Below are 16,141 nucleotides of genomic sequence, written 5' to 3'. Positions count from 1 at the left end.
TTTTTTAATAAAGATATAATTAAGCTGTATTAAGGTGCTTTCATATTTAATCAACATCTATGCATAATAAATGCCCCCTCCTTCTACCTAGTCTTTTCAAATGAGAATTAATTATATATTTTAAAGATGGCTCCTTCAGTTTTGGTTTTATCTGAAATTGAAGTCATGCACATGGTACGCAATACTAATAAGATTTCACAAGAGGCAACAGTGGTTTAATTGCATTTTAATTTAACATTCAGACAACTGTACACTTTTCTATAAATATATGTGGTACTGAAATATGTACATTTCTTCCCCCCCTCCCACTCTTTATAGTGCAGTCAATTCAACAGTCATACAGATTAAATTGTGCAGAACAAGCCCAACGATTCCTAAAGCCATGTTGCCTAGAAATGTTATCACTTCTGTGGTACTTCAACATCAGCCAGAGAAGTCTGCCAGATGTTCTACAGTTTCTTCTCCACTGTAAATTTTCTCCTTCAAGTACCTTGGTGTATTTTTGCATTAGAGTCCAGTATAGTCCATGAAAAGTAGAAAGATAATTCCTTTATTTTCATCCTACTCAACAATTGTCAAATGGAAATTTACCAGAAAGGGAAAATTCATTACACAGTGACGTTTTGCTTTTTAAAAATGAACATTAATAGACTGACAAAAGACGTGGCTAAAGGGACATAAAATGAGAAGATACAGTGCTACTGATACATTTGTGCATGCTTACAACTTTTTAATAACTGGATGTATTTCTAACAATGCACTGCACACACTCAGGCTTCACATGAATATCTCATACATTCAAACCAATCATACTGTCTTGGTTTTGGTGGCTTTTCTCCTGTCCTCATTTAATTCTATACACTTATCATAAAGAAACCTATTTATGTCTATGAGTATATACTAGTGAATTGAACTGGAATGTGAGCAAAATTGTTGTCTTATGTTTAAAATAGTATGTACAGCACATGCATACTGATCATGAGATCACTATTTAATCACACCTGCAGTATGATCTTTAGCCATTCCTTTGATGACACAATGACAGAAATTATACATCTATTCCAACCCTTGATGTGGAAAGGATTGAAGAAGTCTACAAAAGGGCTATTGGCAAGGATTCTCTAAGTACCAAAAACAAGAAAGGAAGTAAAAGTAAGCATCCGAACAGCAGCAACAGTAGTTGATCCAGGCAAGAGTGAGTGACTTGCACAATGCACACAATAACAAATCTGAAACAGAAGGCATATGCCTATAAATTAAACAAACAACAGTACAACTGGAGATAAAAAGGAGTGTCATATGAGCCATCTTGACAAACTAAATACAAAAGAGAAGGTGATAAACAGAATGCAAATGCTTAGAATATCTTAAGCACAGGCCTGAATGTGCTTATGAAATTTCATTTCCATAAAGAGGATTTGCGGGGTCATATACTCAAATGAACGGGGTCATATATGAACGGTTTTCATGTGAGCTTGTACAACCGCAAAAGAAAGGAGAAAACTGCATGGCAATGTGTTTTCCAACAATAACATTGATCAGCTGGACACTGGACGAGGTGGTTTGCTTTTGCTTTCTGCCTCTTTCCCACGTACTGCTGCCACATAAGAGAAGAGACACAATACCGAATAGCAGATCTCATGAGCCTAGAAGACATTCAAAAAATAAGATAATCAGGTGCTGGGTAGTTGGGTATATGTAGATGTAAAGTTTTCTTACTTTTAGAGCAAGTATAAGATGAAATGCAAAGATGAAACATAATGTCTTGATGTGGGCAATTCCTCCATCTCCATCACTGATAAGAATAAGCAAGCACACATTTTATGCTTGCATAATTAAAGTCCAATGAATTGTAAATTTTGTTTATAGTTGAATCACCTGTACTAAATCCAAATATAATTTAATTGCTAAATCCCATGTTGGCAGCAAATAGAGAGGAATGGTGAGAAGGTGAGATATGAACTCTCATGGACTTTGCTGGTATGTAATCATAGTTTCATCTCTAAAATTAAATATTTTCACTGCTCAGTTCAGGGACCTTATCTTTCTTCTCCTAATTAAATGACTTTATAAATATAATTGTTAGCTACTAAATACTCTTCTAATCTCTATTTACTGCACTGGTATTACCTAGTTTGGGTAATAAAACGTCTACAAGAAAACAATCAAGCTCAGAGATCACTAAGGATCCCTAATCTTTATATAATCTTACTGCTTGCCTTCCACCTGTCCCTTAAATCCTTTTCAGAGAAAGATGTGTAACTTTGTATGACTTTGTACTTTTGCATTGCAGTGTAATATTTAAAGAAAGTGTTATTTAAATTTCACTTATGCATACAGTATTGTACATATGTTCTAAATGCTAAGTGAAAAGTGTCTTTTTTATATTTGATAATAATGCAAATATACCGCTGGGTATAAATCTTTTTCAATTTTCTGGTGTACTTTCATGGATACAATAAAGAATTTCAAAAAAGTTAAATATCATGGCCCAACTATTCTATGGAATAAAAGCCAGCATTCTAACCTTAATTCATAGGAGTGAGAATTATTAATATATTTATGTTCCAAATGAATCCATGACGTGCCAGGTTTGCTCAAAGTAGACATATTAAGTTACATTCACCTACCACTTTGAAAAATGAGATACAAAAAATAAACTTTTAATCATTGGTAGTTCAACTGCCATGTTAATTAAGTTAAAGTGATGAATATTTGAGCTACCATAAATCTTGCCAGCAATCTGATGAAATATTGTGCTATCAAATTCTGTTGCACTCTCTAAAATCATTAGCCTAGTGTATTTCCTACAGTTTTTATATTTCTGATATATAATTTTTGAAATTGGTCATATACATATTATTTCAAAATCTTGAATGCTAGGCATGAAAACAAAACCTTTGAAAAATAACCAAAAAATCATAGTAAGTAACTTACCATTGGTGTCTTGTACTTGTGGCTCACCACTTCTTTAGTTTCAGGAACTAAAACCGGACGGGCAAGAGACAAAACAAAGAGTTCAAAAAACGAGAGGAAAAAATGAAAGGAATAGTATAATGTTCCCAAAGGTAACAAAAGGTCCAAGGGAAACATAGAACAGCTGCAGGAAAAAGACATTTTAACTAATTCTATATTTTTCAATTGTAACAATTCACCCAAGTCCATAGAAATACAAGTAATTTACAGTGAGAAATACTTTAGGATATATATTCATTTGGGATTCCTCTGACTAATATATGATTTTTTAAAATATATCCTAGTAATTCTTCTATAGATAATTTTGGTATATAATACATTTACCAAGCTCCAAAAACTGCTGGCTCTTGTCTATCCCACTTATACTAGAAAATAGTTTTAGCAACTATTTCCTAATATTGATGAAATGCATCCACAAATAAACTGGAAGTAAATGTACTTAGGCATATAAAGATTCTATCATGTTCCCAATGAAAGATCAACTTCTAAATGCCCTTAGTGTAATAAAACTGTCTCTAAGGAAGGTTTGTTCTTCCTGAGCATTTGGCCAACAGTTGAAAAGTATCCAAAAAGATCTACATTCTAAAACCAAAATAGGAGCAGAATTCTAAATTCTTTCTTTGCTAATTAATGATAATCCATGTTAGCTTTGTTGCTTCATCATTTAACACCAAACAGGAAACATATCCATTTTAGGAAGGAAACCGGATCATATAGGGCTACATGGGGAAGGATGAGTAGAATAAATATCATATTACCTACTAAGAGAAAAAAAAATAGCAGTCAATCTATGAACAATTGACTTTAATATATGTGGGGGTAATGCAAACAAAATCCAAACATACCCTTTTTATGTAAGAGAAAAAAGTGCTACTACAGAGACTTAATGGAACACAGTAAAGATTAAGCAATACATACTAAAGATGACAGGACACTATTAAAGAAGAATGAGACAATAAGTTGATATTATATGAAATCAATATTTTGGAGAGCTAAAAAAAATCATCCATATGAAGTCCATACATGGTCAAGGATGCAAAATTCAGAAAACTGGAAAAAAATCCTTTGAAACTATTTTACTTATTAGTATCACATAATTCTGAGACTAACTCTGTATTACCCATAAATTATTACAAAAAGAACCACACAAATATTTCTTTGCAGTTAGTATGTGATTTCAAAAGGCAAACAGGTAAATCAGACAGAAGTGGCCTTGAGAGGGAAAGACAAGTCAGAATAAAAAATGCAAAATCTGACATTTAAATATCATTTTAGAAGGGCACCATCATACTGACTACATATACCAGCTATAACCTTTCCATAAGGAAAAGAATTAAAAATAAGGTTAAAAAAGAATTCTAAAGTGTAAAGAATAAGAATAATATATCTCTATCATACAAGAGTTTAACAGTGAAGCTCCGAAAAAGGATTGCCCTCTTCCCCCGCCCTCCAGAATTGCATTTGATTTTTGATAATGCTCAAATTAAATAGATTAAAAGAAGAAATAAACAAAAGTACATCTTGCAGTCTCTTGCCCTGTTAATGAGCATATACAGTACTAGCAAACGATAGGGATGAAGGACCACATTACCTGCTGGAGAATGAAGGTTTTCATAGCAGCGATAGTGAAGGGGCCACAATAAAACTAAAGCACAAGTACATAGCAGTAACTCAAATTTCAGAGCCAAGAATCTGATGCTTCCTACTTTTTTGGAACAATTCATTGCAACAGAGCACTCCAACTCAGACATATCTCATCAATTAAATTATTTCAAACAACATGAGACTCTATACCCGTGATGGCGAACCTATGGCACACGTGCCACAGGTGGCACACAGAGCCATTTGTCAAGGCATGCAAGGCGTTGCCGTTAGCTGGCCAGCGCGCATGCACGAGCTGGCCAGTTTACTGCGGCCTTCTTTTGAGGCCATTTTTCGCCCCCCGAGGCTTCCTTGAAGCCTCCAGAGCATGAAAAGCTGGCCCTATGGGCAAACCGGAAGTTTGGAAACATACTTCCGGTTTGCTCGTGGGGCCGGTTTTAGCCCTCTGGAGCCTTCAGGAGACTTCCCTGAAGGCTCAGGAGGACAAAAAACGGCCCTAGAGACAAACCAGAAGTACGTTCCTGAACTTTCGGTTTGCCTGTAGGGCCAGTTTTTTGCATTCTAGAGGCTTCAGGGAAGCTCCTGAAGCCTCCAGAGGGCCTCTGGGGGAGGGTGGGTGGGTGGGGGCTGTTTTCGCCCTCCCCAGGCTCCTATAAAGCCTCTGGAGCCTGGAGAGGGTGAAAAAGGCACACCAAAAATGGGGGGGAGCACTGGTCATGCGTGCATGTGTGCTGGGGTCATGCACATTGCATTACGGGTGTGGCATGCCCACACACAACCCCCCTGCGCTGCCCCCGCTTTTGGCACGCGAGCCAAAAAAGGTTCGTCATCACTGCTCTATACTAATTATAAGATCTTAGCCTTACCCCTGGAAATTTGGGCATCAAAGTCTATCGGTTAGATATGACATAGAGAAGCTGCATTCAAACCTCCCACAGAGATGCAGAATGTATCCAAACTTAGATTACCACAGCTGAGAATATTGGACTTAGTTACAAGGCCAGTTGCCAGAATCGCGCATATTTTCTATGAAATAAAAGTGATCATCCACTAATAGATAATGACCAAAAAGCAACCAGAGCTGTTAACTGAAAGGTGGTCGGAACGACTGCTTCCTCTGAGTAAACAGAAGCATTAAGAAGAATATAAAGCAGTCAGGTTCAAGGGAGCAAGTGAATAGAAAGGAAAGGAGTTTGCCAAGGAAGTTCCACAGGAAAAGGAAAACACTTTAAAACCAATTACAAACTATTACATTAGGTGCTGATTGCAGACATGTAGTTTCTGCCAGGGTCTAAATTACCTCAGTGATGCATTATAGACATAAGGAGGACTGGACCACATAAAGACTAGTAAAAATGTGTTCAGACAAAGCACAGTAAGTTTGATTGGAAAGTCCTAAATGGAACCTGTGGAGTAGGGGACAAAACCTACTGAAATAATGGTTTCGGATAAGGCCACCCTAGGAACTATAGAAAGTTGGAATTTTGCTGAAGTGGAGCCAATTACAGAAAAATAAAAAGGATTATTGGCTGATAACGTTGAAGGCCTTCACTCTTTATACACTAATGCTATTGGGGAGAAGGGAAACAAAAGCAAGCTTGAGATCCTAATACAGAAGGGCATATATAATTTAATAGATATAACAGACACTAATGGGATGATTTCCGTGCGTAGCTTATAAAGGTACAGTTTGTTCAGAAAGAAAGAAGCAATCAAAGGGAATAGGAATTTCATTGTCATGGGTATCCACAGGTATTCCTATTCAGTGATGGGGAATGACATGAGCACAATAGTGACACCACAAAAAGCTGTTGTTAGATTCGTTATCTTAATGCTTGACACAATTACATAAGCTATGGAGGAGGTCAAGCTATTCTCCAAAGCACTTGAAGGCAGGATAAAAAGCAATGGATGAAAACTAATCAAGAAGAGATGCAACCTAGAACTAGGGATAAATTTTCTGACAGAACAATTAATCAGTGGAACAACTTGCCTCCAGAAGTTGTGTATGCCCCAACACTGGAAGTTTTTAAGAAGAGATTGGATAACCATTTGTTTGAAATGGTATAGGGTCTCCTGCCTGAGCAAAGGGTTGGACTAGAAGACCTCCAAGATCTCTTCCAATTTTGTTATTCTATATTCTGAGTTTGTGTTGTGATGTCATGAGGCATTATGTCACCCCCCCCCTTTATTTGCACTATTATGTTAAAAAGATCCATTCCTCCTCATAAAAGGAAATTAGTGAACAATTCATTTAAATGCGAAAGAAAAAATAACAATATTGCTATTTGTGTCCACCATTGCCTGTTTGCTTAAGGAGACGACATAAATAATGTCTACCAAAAGCAAATTGCAGATCTTTGAAAGAGGCATGAAGTTATAGTGCCAGGAAGTTGGGGACAAGCTGTGTCAAGCATAGTCCTTTAAGGAAATTCCTGATCTGATTTCTGACAACCAGTATTCTAGATTTTAAGGGAATCTAAAATTAAATATAACCAAATATTTATTTTGGACTTCAAAAAACAGATAATATAAATAATGATAACTGCTATACAACCATAGGAAAAACTAATGGGAGAAGGATTTCCCAAAGGTTGTAATATTGAAAAAGACACCTGCAAACAATTCCAATGGAAGAAAAATGTACAGCAACAGATGATGACAATATTTTTTTTTCTTTTAACAACCATTTACTCCTTTAAATTCAGGGTGGAGTCAGGACAACTGAATGGAGCTGAGCATTTACTAGCCAGATGCATTTCCTGACACCTATGTGGAGTTCACAGCAGATACTGTATTTTCTCTTTGTGCCCTGATAGAGAAGTTTCTCTAATTAATTGTAGATAACAGGCCTGAAGCCTGAAGTTTTACAGGCTGCTTTGCAAATGTAAAATAGAATAACTCAACATTTACATCTAGTCCTTATGTTATGACCCAAATTGGAACCAGAATTTCCATTACTAAGCAGAATACACATTAAGCATCATGTGACCACCCCACCTACCGTAGAAACGGCAACCTCCTGTTCAAACTGCAGTTATTAGGCCAGGCCTCATGCTTCTCCTTCCCTGTGTGAACAGCCTCCAATTCAGCTCTCCCTACCTGCCTATCTCCTTCCCATCTTCAGCCAAGGCTCCACCATCCTGCTGCATGTGTCTTGGGCTTGTACTCTCACCCAGTGCCTGGATTCCAGGCCAGCAGAGGTGGGAAGAAGACAATGAAAGTCAGCTGGGGTGGCAACAGGGTAGGCAGAAGAGTACAAAGCAGTCAAAAAGGCAGAGATGGGGAATGAAGATAGTAGGGTGTGGGGAGTTGAAGCAGAGGTATTTCACGCAGGGCAGGAAATATAACTATGGGATACTGCAACCATCCGGAAATGTGAACTGGCTGTGAAGCACCCAAATTTTGTGTGACCATAGGAGAGCTGCAATGATCTTTCAGGACCAATAATAACAATCATTTGTTCAGTGCCATCATAATTTTGCACAATCACTGAAATAAATGGATATAACGCAAAGACTACCTATATATTATTCCAAACTTGATGAAGAATCCAGATGACTGCCCCAATCCTGAAGCCTTTGATCCTAAGCAACAGGTGAAAATTTGTGTAAATTGACACTTGGTGCAGTGCATGTGACAAGAACCTTACAAATTGGTCTTAGAGAAACCAATTCAGAATATTTTTCTATGTTTTTTGGGGGGGGGGGTTCTTACAATATAAATTATATTGAGAGAAAACATCATCTGGACTAATAATTCATATCAATTACTCTAAGTTACTCACAATAAAATAACAAAAGGCAATGCCATGGCACGTTCATGGATAAGGTGGAAAAAAGGATGGTTGATATTATAGAAAATCAAGAAGAAATTATGGTGATTGTGTGAATTTTAGCCATGCTTCTGTTTCTTATTTTTAAATTTCTATGGCTGACTATTTCATAAGCCTTTTCTATGTGCTCTGTACAACAATTTAACCAGTGTTGGGTTTCCAATTTTTTTACTACCGGTTTCCTCATGTGTGTGCACTCGCGCACAATGCTTTTGCACATGCACAGAAGTGTTCTGGGTGGGTGGGCAGAGCCTCCTGCTGCCGCCACTACCGGTTCGCCCAATCCAGGCCGAACTGGCAGAAACCCACCTCTGAGTTTAACACTAAAGGGTATGCACGATGGTAATATCTCTACTCAGATTTTTAAAAAACTGCACTCTGTGTGGCACAAATTCTTCTCCTTGCACCTCCTTTTTTAATTTGTCCCCATGAAAAATGACCATATTGCAATTACTCAATTCATTCAAATTGTTTCAAGCAGCCAAAAGAAAGATTCAGTTCAAAAATTCAAGAACATTAGACGTGCTAATAGCAGATGTGACAAAGATTCCAAAGCATCTAAAACTAGCAAATTTACAGTGAATATGACTTTTATCAAACAGCATTCCCATAACATGATATTTCATATGACACCTGGAAACAATTTTATTTAAATAATTAGTACAATTTTCAGGCTGCTAAGGTACTTAGAGATCAATGCTTCTTTCTGTCTCCTTGAAATCACTAGTCTTCCTTTGTCATTTCACTGAAGAATGCCACAAGCTTACTAATTTTCACCTTTATTTTCGAACATTTCCTCAATCAATCTTTAGTTCCTCTGCCATCTTAGCAAACAAAGCCTACTGTCTAAAAGAGCTACAGCTCTGCCTCTCCGAGAGGACTAGAAATTTGAGTTACTGCCATGCAGGTACAAACCTAATATCAAAATAATGTAATTACCAAATTCTTCCAGGATAAAGACGCCACGCACTGTATTGCACTTTTTAATGTGATTCAGCTCTATGAAAACCTGAAAGAAAACAGGAGGAAAAAAGACAAGATTAGGCTAAAGGAGGAAATCCTTTCTAAATAATATAAACATAAAAATGCACACCACAGCAGGTATAACTTGGAATGTGTGAGATGTTGTAGTTCATACTACTAATCAAGCTACAATTATTTAAACCAAAAGAAAGAGGAATTTCAAAGTAAATATTGAAAACTTGCCACAATGCTAGAAATCAACAAACAACTTAAAAGGCTAAGAAGCTAAGACAGCAGAAGATGAAGTACCTTCCGCTCCTTGCAGGAGGAGAAAGCATGGAAGAGAAACGAAGGAGTTAGTAACTCTGACATAATTCAACATTGCTACTCCCTTCAGGCACTCAGTAAAAGAAAGAAAGCGGGGAGGGGGGGGAAAAAACCACACACCTCAAAATACAACAAAAGAAGGGACAAAGAATACTCCCAATTTTGGTCTCTGATTTGTAATCTTGTCCCATCCCATCAAATATCTACCCCTCCATGCATCCTCCTCCAGCACAGAGGGCAGGCAAGAGGTGCCATGCTTCCCACCCAAACCAGTTGTCTGCTATGTTTCATGGGCTGTACCTTGACACAAAGTGCCAAGAAAACAGAGGTTATGAAAAAAGCAATAGATTTTTTTTAATTTCTGTGAATCAGAAATCAAATCTGCAAGTGCTCTGATTTTAATGGCCACAGCATCATTTCACACATCCACCCACATCCTCCAAAATGTAATGCCATTAATTTCAGTCAGAATGAGGAGCAATTTATTATTTACAAGGAAGGGATGCAAAAAGAAAATCTATACAAAAGAATATTTACATCTTAGTTTTACCAGTAATTGAATTCCCAAGTATTTCTTAGAACGGTACTGATATCAACTCCAAGGAATAAAAAGGCAAGCTAGTCTTTTTATTGTGATGGGGTGGGTAGAGAAAATAAATGTGTCCTGGAAATTTAGCTTAAGATGATAACCAGTTTTGTCTAAACACCTCAAATGCCACTTTAAAATGTCCAGGCCCAGATAATTGTATTTTCTAAAAGGAAAAAAAGCTCATAAAATGGCAAACGTTTGTACAATTATTTTAGTATGGTACAAATGAAAAAGTACTATAATTACTGTAAGATTTTCCTATAATTGCAGAAATTACAAAAGGTTATGTTCCTCTCATACTACCAAACAAGTATTATGACATTTGCATAAATGTATTTCAGACCATCATTCCAATTAGCTAACAAAAGGGATCCTCTTTTTGGTAGCAAAACATTATCTTGGATAATGAGAAATAGTAAGATTGTTTAGAATCTTTGCCCTTCCTCTATTATCCCCTGCACCACTCACAATCCTGCTCCAAAGGACTAAATAATCACTTGATGCAAATTTTGGAGGTGTGAGGGCTTTCATAGCAGTGATGGGTTCCTACCGGTTCAGCTGAATCAGTAGTGGTATGGCAATCTGGGTCACTGGAACTGGCAGCGACCCAGGCCTGCCAAACCCCCGAGCCGGTTCCCCGGTTGTTGCCGTCGCTGCTGCCATCTTGTTTTTGAGTTCTTACATGCATGCGCAGTGCATATCCAGCACACACACATAAAGTGCTCACACAAGTGAACCAGCAGTAAAGCCGTCCGGAACCCACCCCTGCTTCACAGGTGCTTGAAATTCTTACAACAAACCTTAACCTTATTGAATGGGAACAATAGTTAAACAAGGCTAGGAACAGAATAGATATTTATAAGAAAAGATATTTAAAACCTCGATGAAGAGAAGAATCTAAATTTTCTATTGAAATAAGATTGGGCTTTAGAAATTATGTGTAGGCAGTCTAGGAAAATTTTTATAAATATAAATGTTGACAAAACCTCTATGTATTGATTTTCTATCAGAATTATATATAATTCTCCCCAAAACAAAATACAGAATACCAAAAATTAGAGACACATCATATATCTAAATCAATTTAAAATAATGGCACACACCCAAATTCCAATATACAGATCTCAAGTTCTGATGGCAACAGGGACTGGGATTGCCATCACTAAGCAATGTAGTTGTAAAGCAGGAAGTCACATGACTGCATTGCTTAGTGATAGCAATCCAGCCAATACCAGTTGTCACTGTAACCCCAAGACACATGGGTCGTTAAGTGGGAAGTAGAGGGAGTTCCAGTTAGAAAGCTTACGGGTGCCACAGAGCGAATCGGGAGGCCATAACAGGCCCAGTGCAGGATACACACAATTTGGAGGAGTACTGCAGTGTGGCATGAGCTCAGAATGGCTGAGGTAAGATGGTGTGAGGTGTTTGCATGCATGTGTATGATTGCAGGGAGGCCAGAAAAAGCTGTACAAGTGCAGGGAAGATGGGGGGGGGGGAGATACAGGGTGAATGTGTGTGTGAGCACAAGAACTCCAGCAAAAGAGGGGATAAAATGTGTGCATATGTGTATGCATATGCACCAGCACAAGGAGATATTGGAAAGAGGGTGTGGGATGTGTGTATGCAAAGCCAAAAAGGCTGGGAAAGAGGGCAAGGGGCATGTGCATGCATGTGCACAGGGAGGCCAAGGAAGGAAGGTGCTAGTAGGTGCATGGCTGTGTACAAGTGCAGGCAGTTTAGGAAAGGAAGGTCCTTGTGTGTACAAGTAAAGAAAAGGCCCATGTTGAGGCAGACTGACCTGAGTGACTTGTGACCTTCCTTGCCAGTTGGAATGTGACTTCCTTATTAACTTTACTTGTGGGAAGCTGGCAGAGAAGGTCAGCAACAGTAATTGTGACTATAGGATGCCACAACTAAGTATGCAACAGCCTGAGCAAGAGTGAAAGTAACGTGACAGAAATGAACAAACCGGTTCTGCTATAATTACAGTACACACAAATTTATTTCCTGTTCTAATGAACAAAACTAAAACTAAATTTTTAGGGAGAAGTGTTTGTTTTAGTAACAGCTATCTGTGCCAATTATAAATAAAATGTTTAATCTTTCATATAAAAAAAACTACAGTTACCATTTTACTAACCAACATAAGGCTGCCAGGGTTGCTGCCAGTTCAGCAAGATTCAGCTGAAACAGTAGTGGCCCGGAACAAGTGAGAGCAAACGGGTACCATGGCACTTTTGGCCCACCTGCCCACTCGCTCTCTATACTTATTTTTATGGCAAAAGGCAAATTGTGCACACGCACACAGTGTGTGGCGACTGCGCGAGCACCAACAATCAGCTGGTTTTTGCAGGGGTTGTGGATTGTGCACGCATGTGTAGCAAGAGTCAGGTGCGTGCTCGAATGGAACAGGTGTGCGATCAGTGAAGGTAAGTGCAACCCACCACTGATATGGCATAATCTATAAAAAATACTGATTTCTTTAAAAATATATTTTATAACCTTAGTTAGTCTATAGGCCTCTAAGATCTGCAAAAAATTAAATAACAGCCATTGGCATGTTAGTAACCATCTTCAAACTTATAATAAATTAATAATCAAGCACTGGAAGGGGCAGTTAATAAGTAAGTATATGAAAACATGCAGGAATTATCATAAATTGTAGAAATAGATTTTTTTTACACAATTTTCAGGATTTTTCCTCCTGAAGTTGTAACAGTATATTTACTTCTTGCCATGTAATATTAATGACATGTTAATAAAATATATTAAAAACTAGTATTTAATAATATGTCTTTCTATAACAATATATTATTTAATGGATTTATAAATGGACTAACCAACCACTGCAGCTGTGAGGAAAATCTCTCTTCACATTTATAGGACTTCTATTTATAGGACTTCTATTGTTTCTACTAAGTGTCACCCAGCAGTAATAAAAATGCTGTCAGCAGCGTCCCAAGTATATTTATTTTCCCTACACAGAGCTTTTAATTCTCTACAACTTATAATAACATCCATCAAATTATCAGTCATTATAAACCAGCAGTTTTCCTTCCTGCTTGCTTTGAACTTCATAAATTTAGGCATCTTCCTTGGAAGACGTATTCTAAAAATCGCTACCTGAATGCTCATGAAACATTCAGCAGGATTGGTTAACATAGCACATATTCCTCTAAAAATGGGATGAGCAAACCTCTAGTAAGAAAGGGATAATTTGACATATTGGAGATCGATGGGTCCCCCAAATGATACATCACCAATAGGTGGAGAAGCTTGGGGACTTATTTAAAAGCTGTGGTATGCCTATTTTAAAACATTTTAACAAAGCAATTATTTATGTCTTTCTTGAATTTCTTGCTCAAATCATTGATTACATTGCCAGGATGTTTGTATTGTCAATTATGTCTCCATAAATAATGTTTCCTGTATTTCATCCAACAGATTCACATCATTATTTCCTCTTTTGGGAAAGTCTGCATCCTTGCAAATGTTCTAGTATGTTTTTTTAGAAGCAAAATGTGCTAAAACAAATTTTCAGTAACAAAAGTATTTTAAAATAAATATAACGTATCAGTTAATATCCATTGTGTGGTCCTCTACAATTACTAATTAATTTTCTATTTATCATTTTATTTATAAATAAATAAAATTTATGAAATGTATAGGCTCCCATACTATTCTGGATGACATACAATTAGCAACTTATGCATGTGTGTGTGTGTGGGTGTATACATATATAAATGATACAATAGTCAGGAAGCAATCAAAATCCAAACAAAAAAAGCCAAACTGAGTCTACTGTTCAAATCTTAAATTCATGTAATTTGATTCAATTTTAGATTAATTAAAGCAGAACTGTTTAATAATCTTGTTATGTGGCAGTTCAGTTATGAACACTAAGCAAGTATTTATAATAATCCAGGATTAATATATAGACCAATAGATAATATACTTGTCTTTAAAATCCTATCCCCAGGATAAATACATAACCAATAAATTGTAGCTTAATTTTATGCTCTTGACAAAAAAAGTAATTTGGGGAAGGCAAAAGACAGACTTTTCAAAGAATGAATTCTTGTTGTTTAGGTACAGAATTTTGTATTAAAATGAAATGGAATAACCCATAATTCATTTTAAAAAGACAACTGATAAATTTGTTTATGCTTATCATATTTTCTTAAAGCTTTTCCATGAATCACATTCAAAGAATGCTTTGAGTTGCAATTTTACAGTTTATCATTCTTGTAAATCATTGAATGCTTACTTTTATTCAGAAGTACTTTCCCAAAGCAGCATACCAGCATTAGAACTCTTATAATTATGCTCTTCCAGCATAATTGCAGTGAAGTGTTTCTCAATCTTAGCAATTTAAAGATGTGTGACTAGGTAATGCCTAAAGCCATGCTACCTGGGGAATTCAGGAGTTAAAATCCATTCATTTTAAAGTTGTCAAGAATCAGAAGCATTGTTCCAATGATATGCTGTTCTTTAAAGGTAAAGACCAGCTCCAATACACCTTTCAAGGAAAGTCCTAGAGAAAACATCACAGATGTTTCCCTTTCTCCACTACCTTCTATCAGAATTCAATCCATTAAGGATACAACAGGCATTATCATCACAATGCAGGTGGGAATCACTCTCCGCCATAGTCTCCCTCTAGGCCAGTAGTGTCAAACTCATGTCATCACAGCGGCATCACATGACATATCGGGACTTTCTTCCCCTTTGCTAAACTGGGTGTGGGCACGGCCAGCGCATGACACATCCAGTTTGTGGGCCAGGAGTTTGACAGCCCTGCTCTAGACTTTAGCAGCTGCCAAAATAACAGAACTAGAGCATTGTTTCTCAATTTTGGTAAAGTTAAGATGTCTGGATTTTAATTCCCAGAATTCCCTAGCCAACATGACTAGCTGGGCAATTCTGGGAGTTGAAGTTCAGTCATCTTAAAGCTGGCAAGATCAAGAAGCACTGTAATAGAGTGTTAAAAATTTGAAGAAATTGGCTTTATATAATGACTTTAAATTATTTCATCTCTGTGCATTATAGTTGTAATTCTACAATACATTCAAAAGAAGGAATCCAGAATGCAATATTTTTAGATTTGGGAGACGTATTGAATCAGTGGCATAGTCTCAAAATGGCTACTATGGAGGGTATGACTCTTCACATTTATCTTCAACATAACAACAAAACATACATTGTCCAAACTCTGCTTTAAAAATGGATTTCCCTAAAAAAAAACAAAAAAAAAACACTTCTTCCAGTTTTAATGATCATTTGGGTATGAAGAATTAATGCATAATATTGTAAGGACAAACCTGCATCTAATATTCAACAATGTGTGTGATCTGTCAATATTTGCCTTGCGGGAGTCATTATTATTGATTTTAGAAAGGAGCAAGGAAGAGGACAGCTGCACAGTTTACTTATGGGGTTTGGGGGAGACTTGCTTTGTACATGACATAAATTGCCAGACCCATTTTTATTTTTTTTTCTCTGCACTTCCTTTGCTTTTCTTCCCTGTAAATGTCAATGCCATATTATTGTTAATTCCGTTTATGCATTTTTCTTTTTTATTGTAACAAGTTTGACACAATAATATGTTGTTCATTCATCAGGGACTTGGAATCAGGCGTGAATATATACCCATGTGCAGACTGGACCACTGAATTAGAGAAAAATAAAAAGTACCGTTGCACTCTTTAATAGTTACATATAATTTTAGCTGAAAAGCAACTTCTCTCCTGAGTACTGCATGTAACTGCAGTATAAATTTCAAAGGAACCTTCAAATGCATGTATATTTTCAATGCATGTATTTTCAGAGGTTCTGAAGCACAGTCCATG

The 16,141-nt window shown here is 36.9% G+C and overlaps 1 protein-coding gene across 44 annotated transcripts in view; it reads right to left on the bottom strand.

Annotated features, from left to right (window-relative positions):
• Window positions 1–210: 210 nt before the first annotated feature.
• The window catches only part of MADD (MAP kinase activating death domain), an 87,658-nt gene continuing 71,727 nt past the window's right edge, over window positions 211–16,141 (bottom strand). For 43 of the 44 annotated variants that reach the window (XM_087720805.1, XM_087720579.1, XM_087720539.1 and 40 more), the window contains 3 exons: window positions 9,353–9,422; window positions 2,938–2,984; window positions 211–1,646 (listed from right to left, as the gene is read on the bottom strand). In XM_087720805.1, coding sequence (XP_087576931.1) covers window positions 1,539–1,646; window positions 2,938–2,984; window positions 9,353–9,422 — 225 coding nt within the window. In that variant the 3' untranslated portion in view covers window positions 211–1,538. The remainder of the gene's footprint in view (window positions 1,647–2,937; window positions 2,985–9,352; window positions 9,423–16,141) is intronic. The other variant, XM_087720765.1, reaches the window with a different exon arrangement.

Source organism: Thamnophis sirtalis, unplaced genomic scaffold (assembly GCF_051295495.1).
Source record: "Thamnophis sirtalis isolate CommonGarterSnake01/CBP01778 unplaced genomic scaffold, rThaSir2_p1.2 scaffold_1, whole genome shotgun sequence".
In the NCBI taxonomy this organism is placed as follows: domain Eukaryota; kingdom Metazoa; phylum Chordata; class Lepidosauria; order Squamata; family Natricidae; genus Thamnophis; species Thamnophis sirtalis.
Note: the sequence above shows the minus strand (reverse complement) of the source record. Positions and strands in the feature narration are given on the sequence as shown.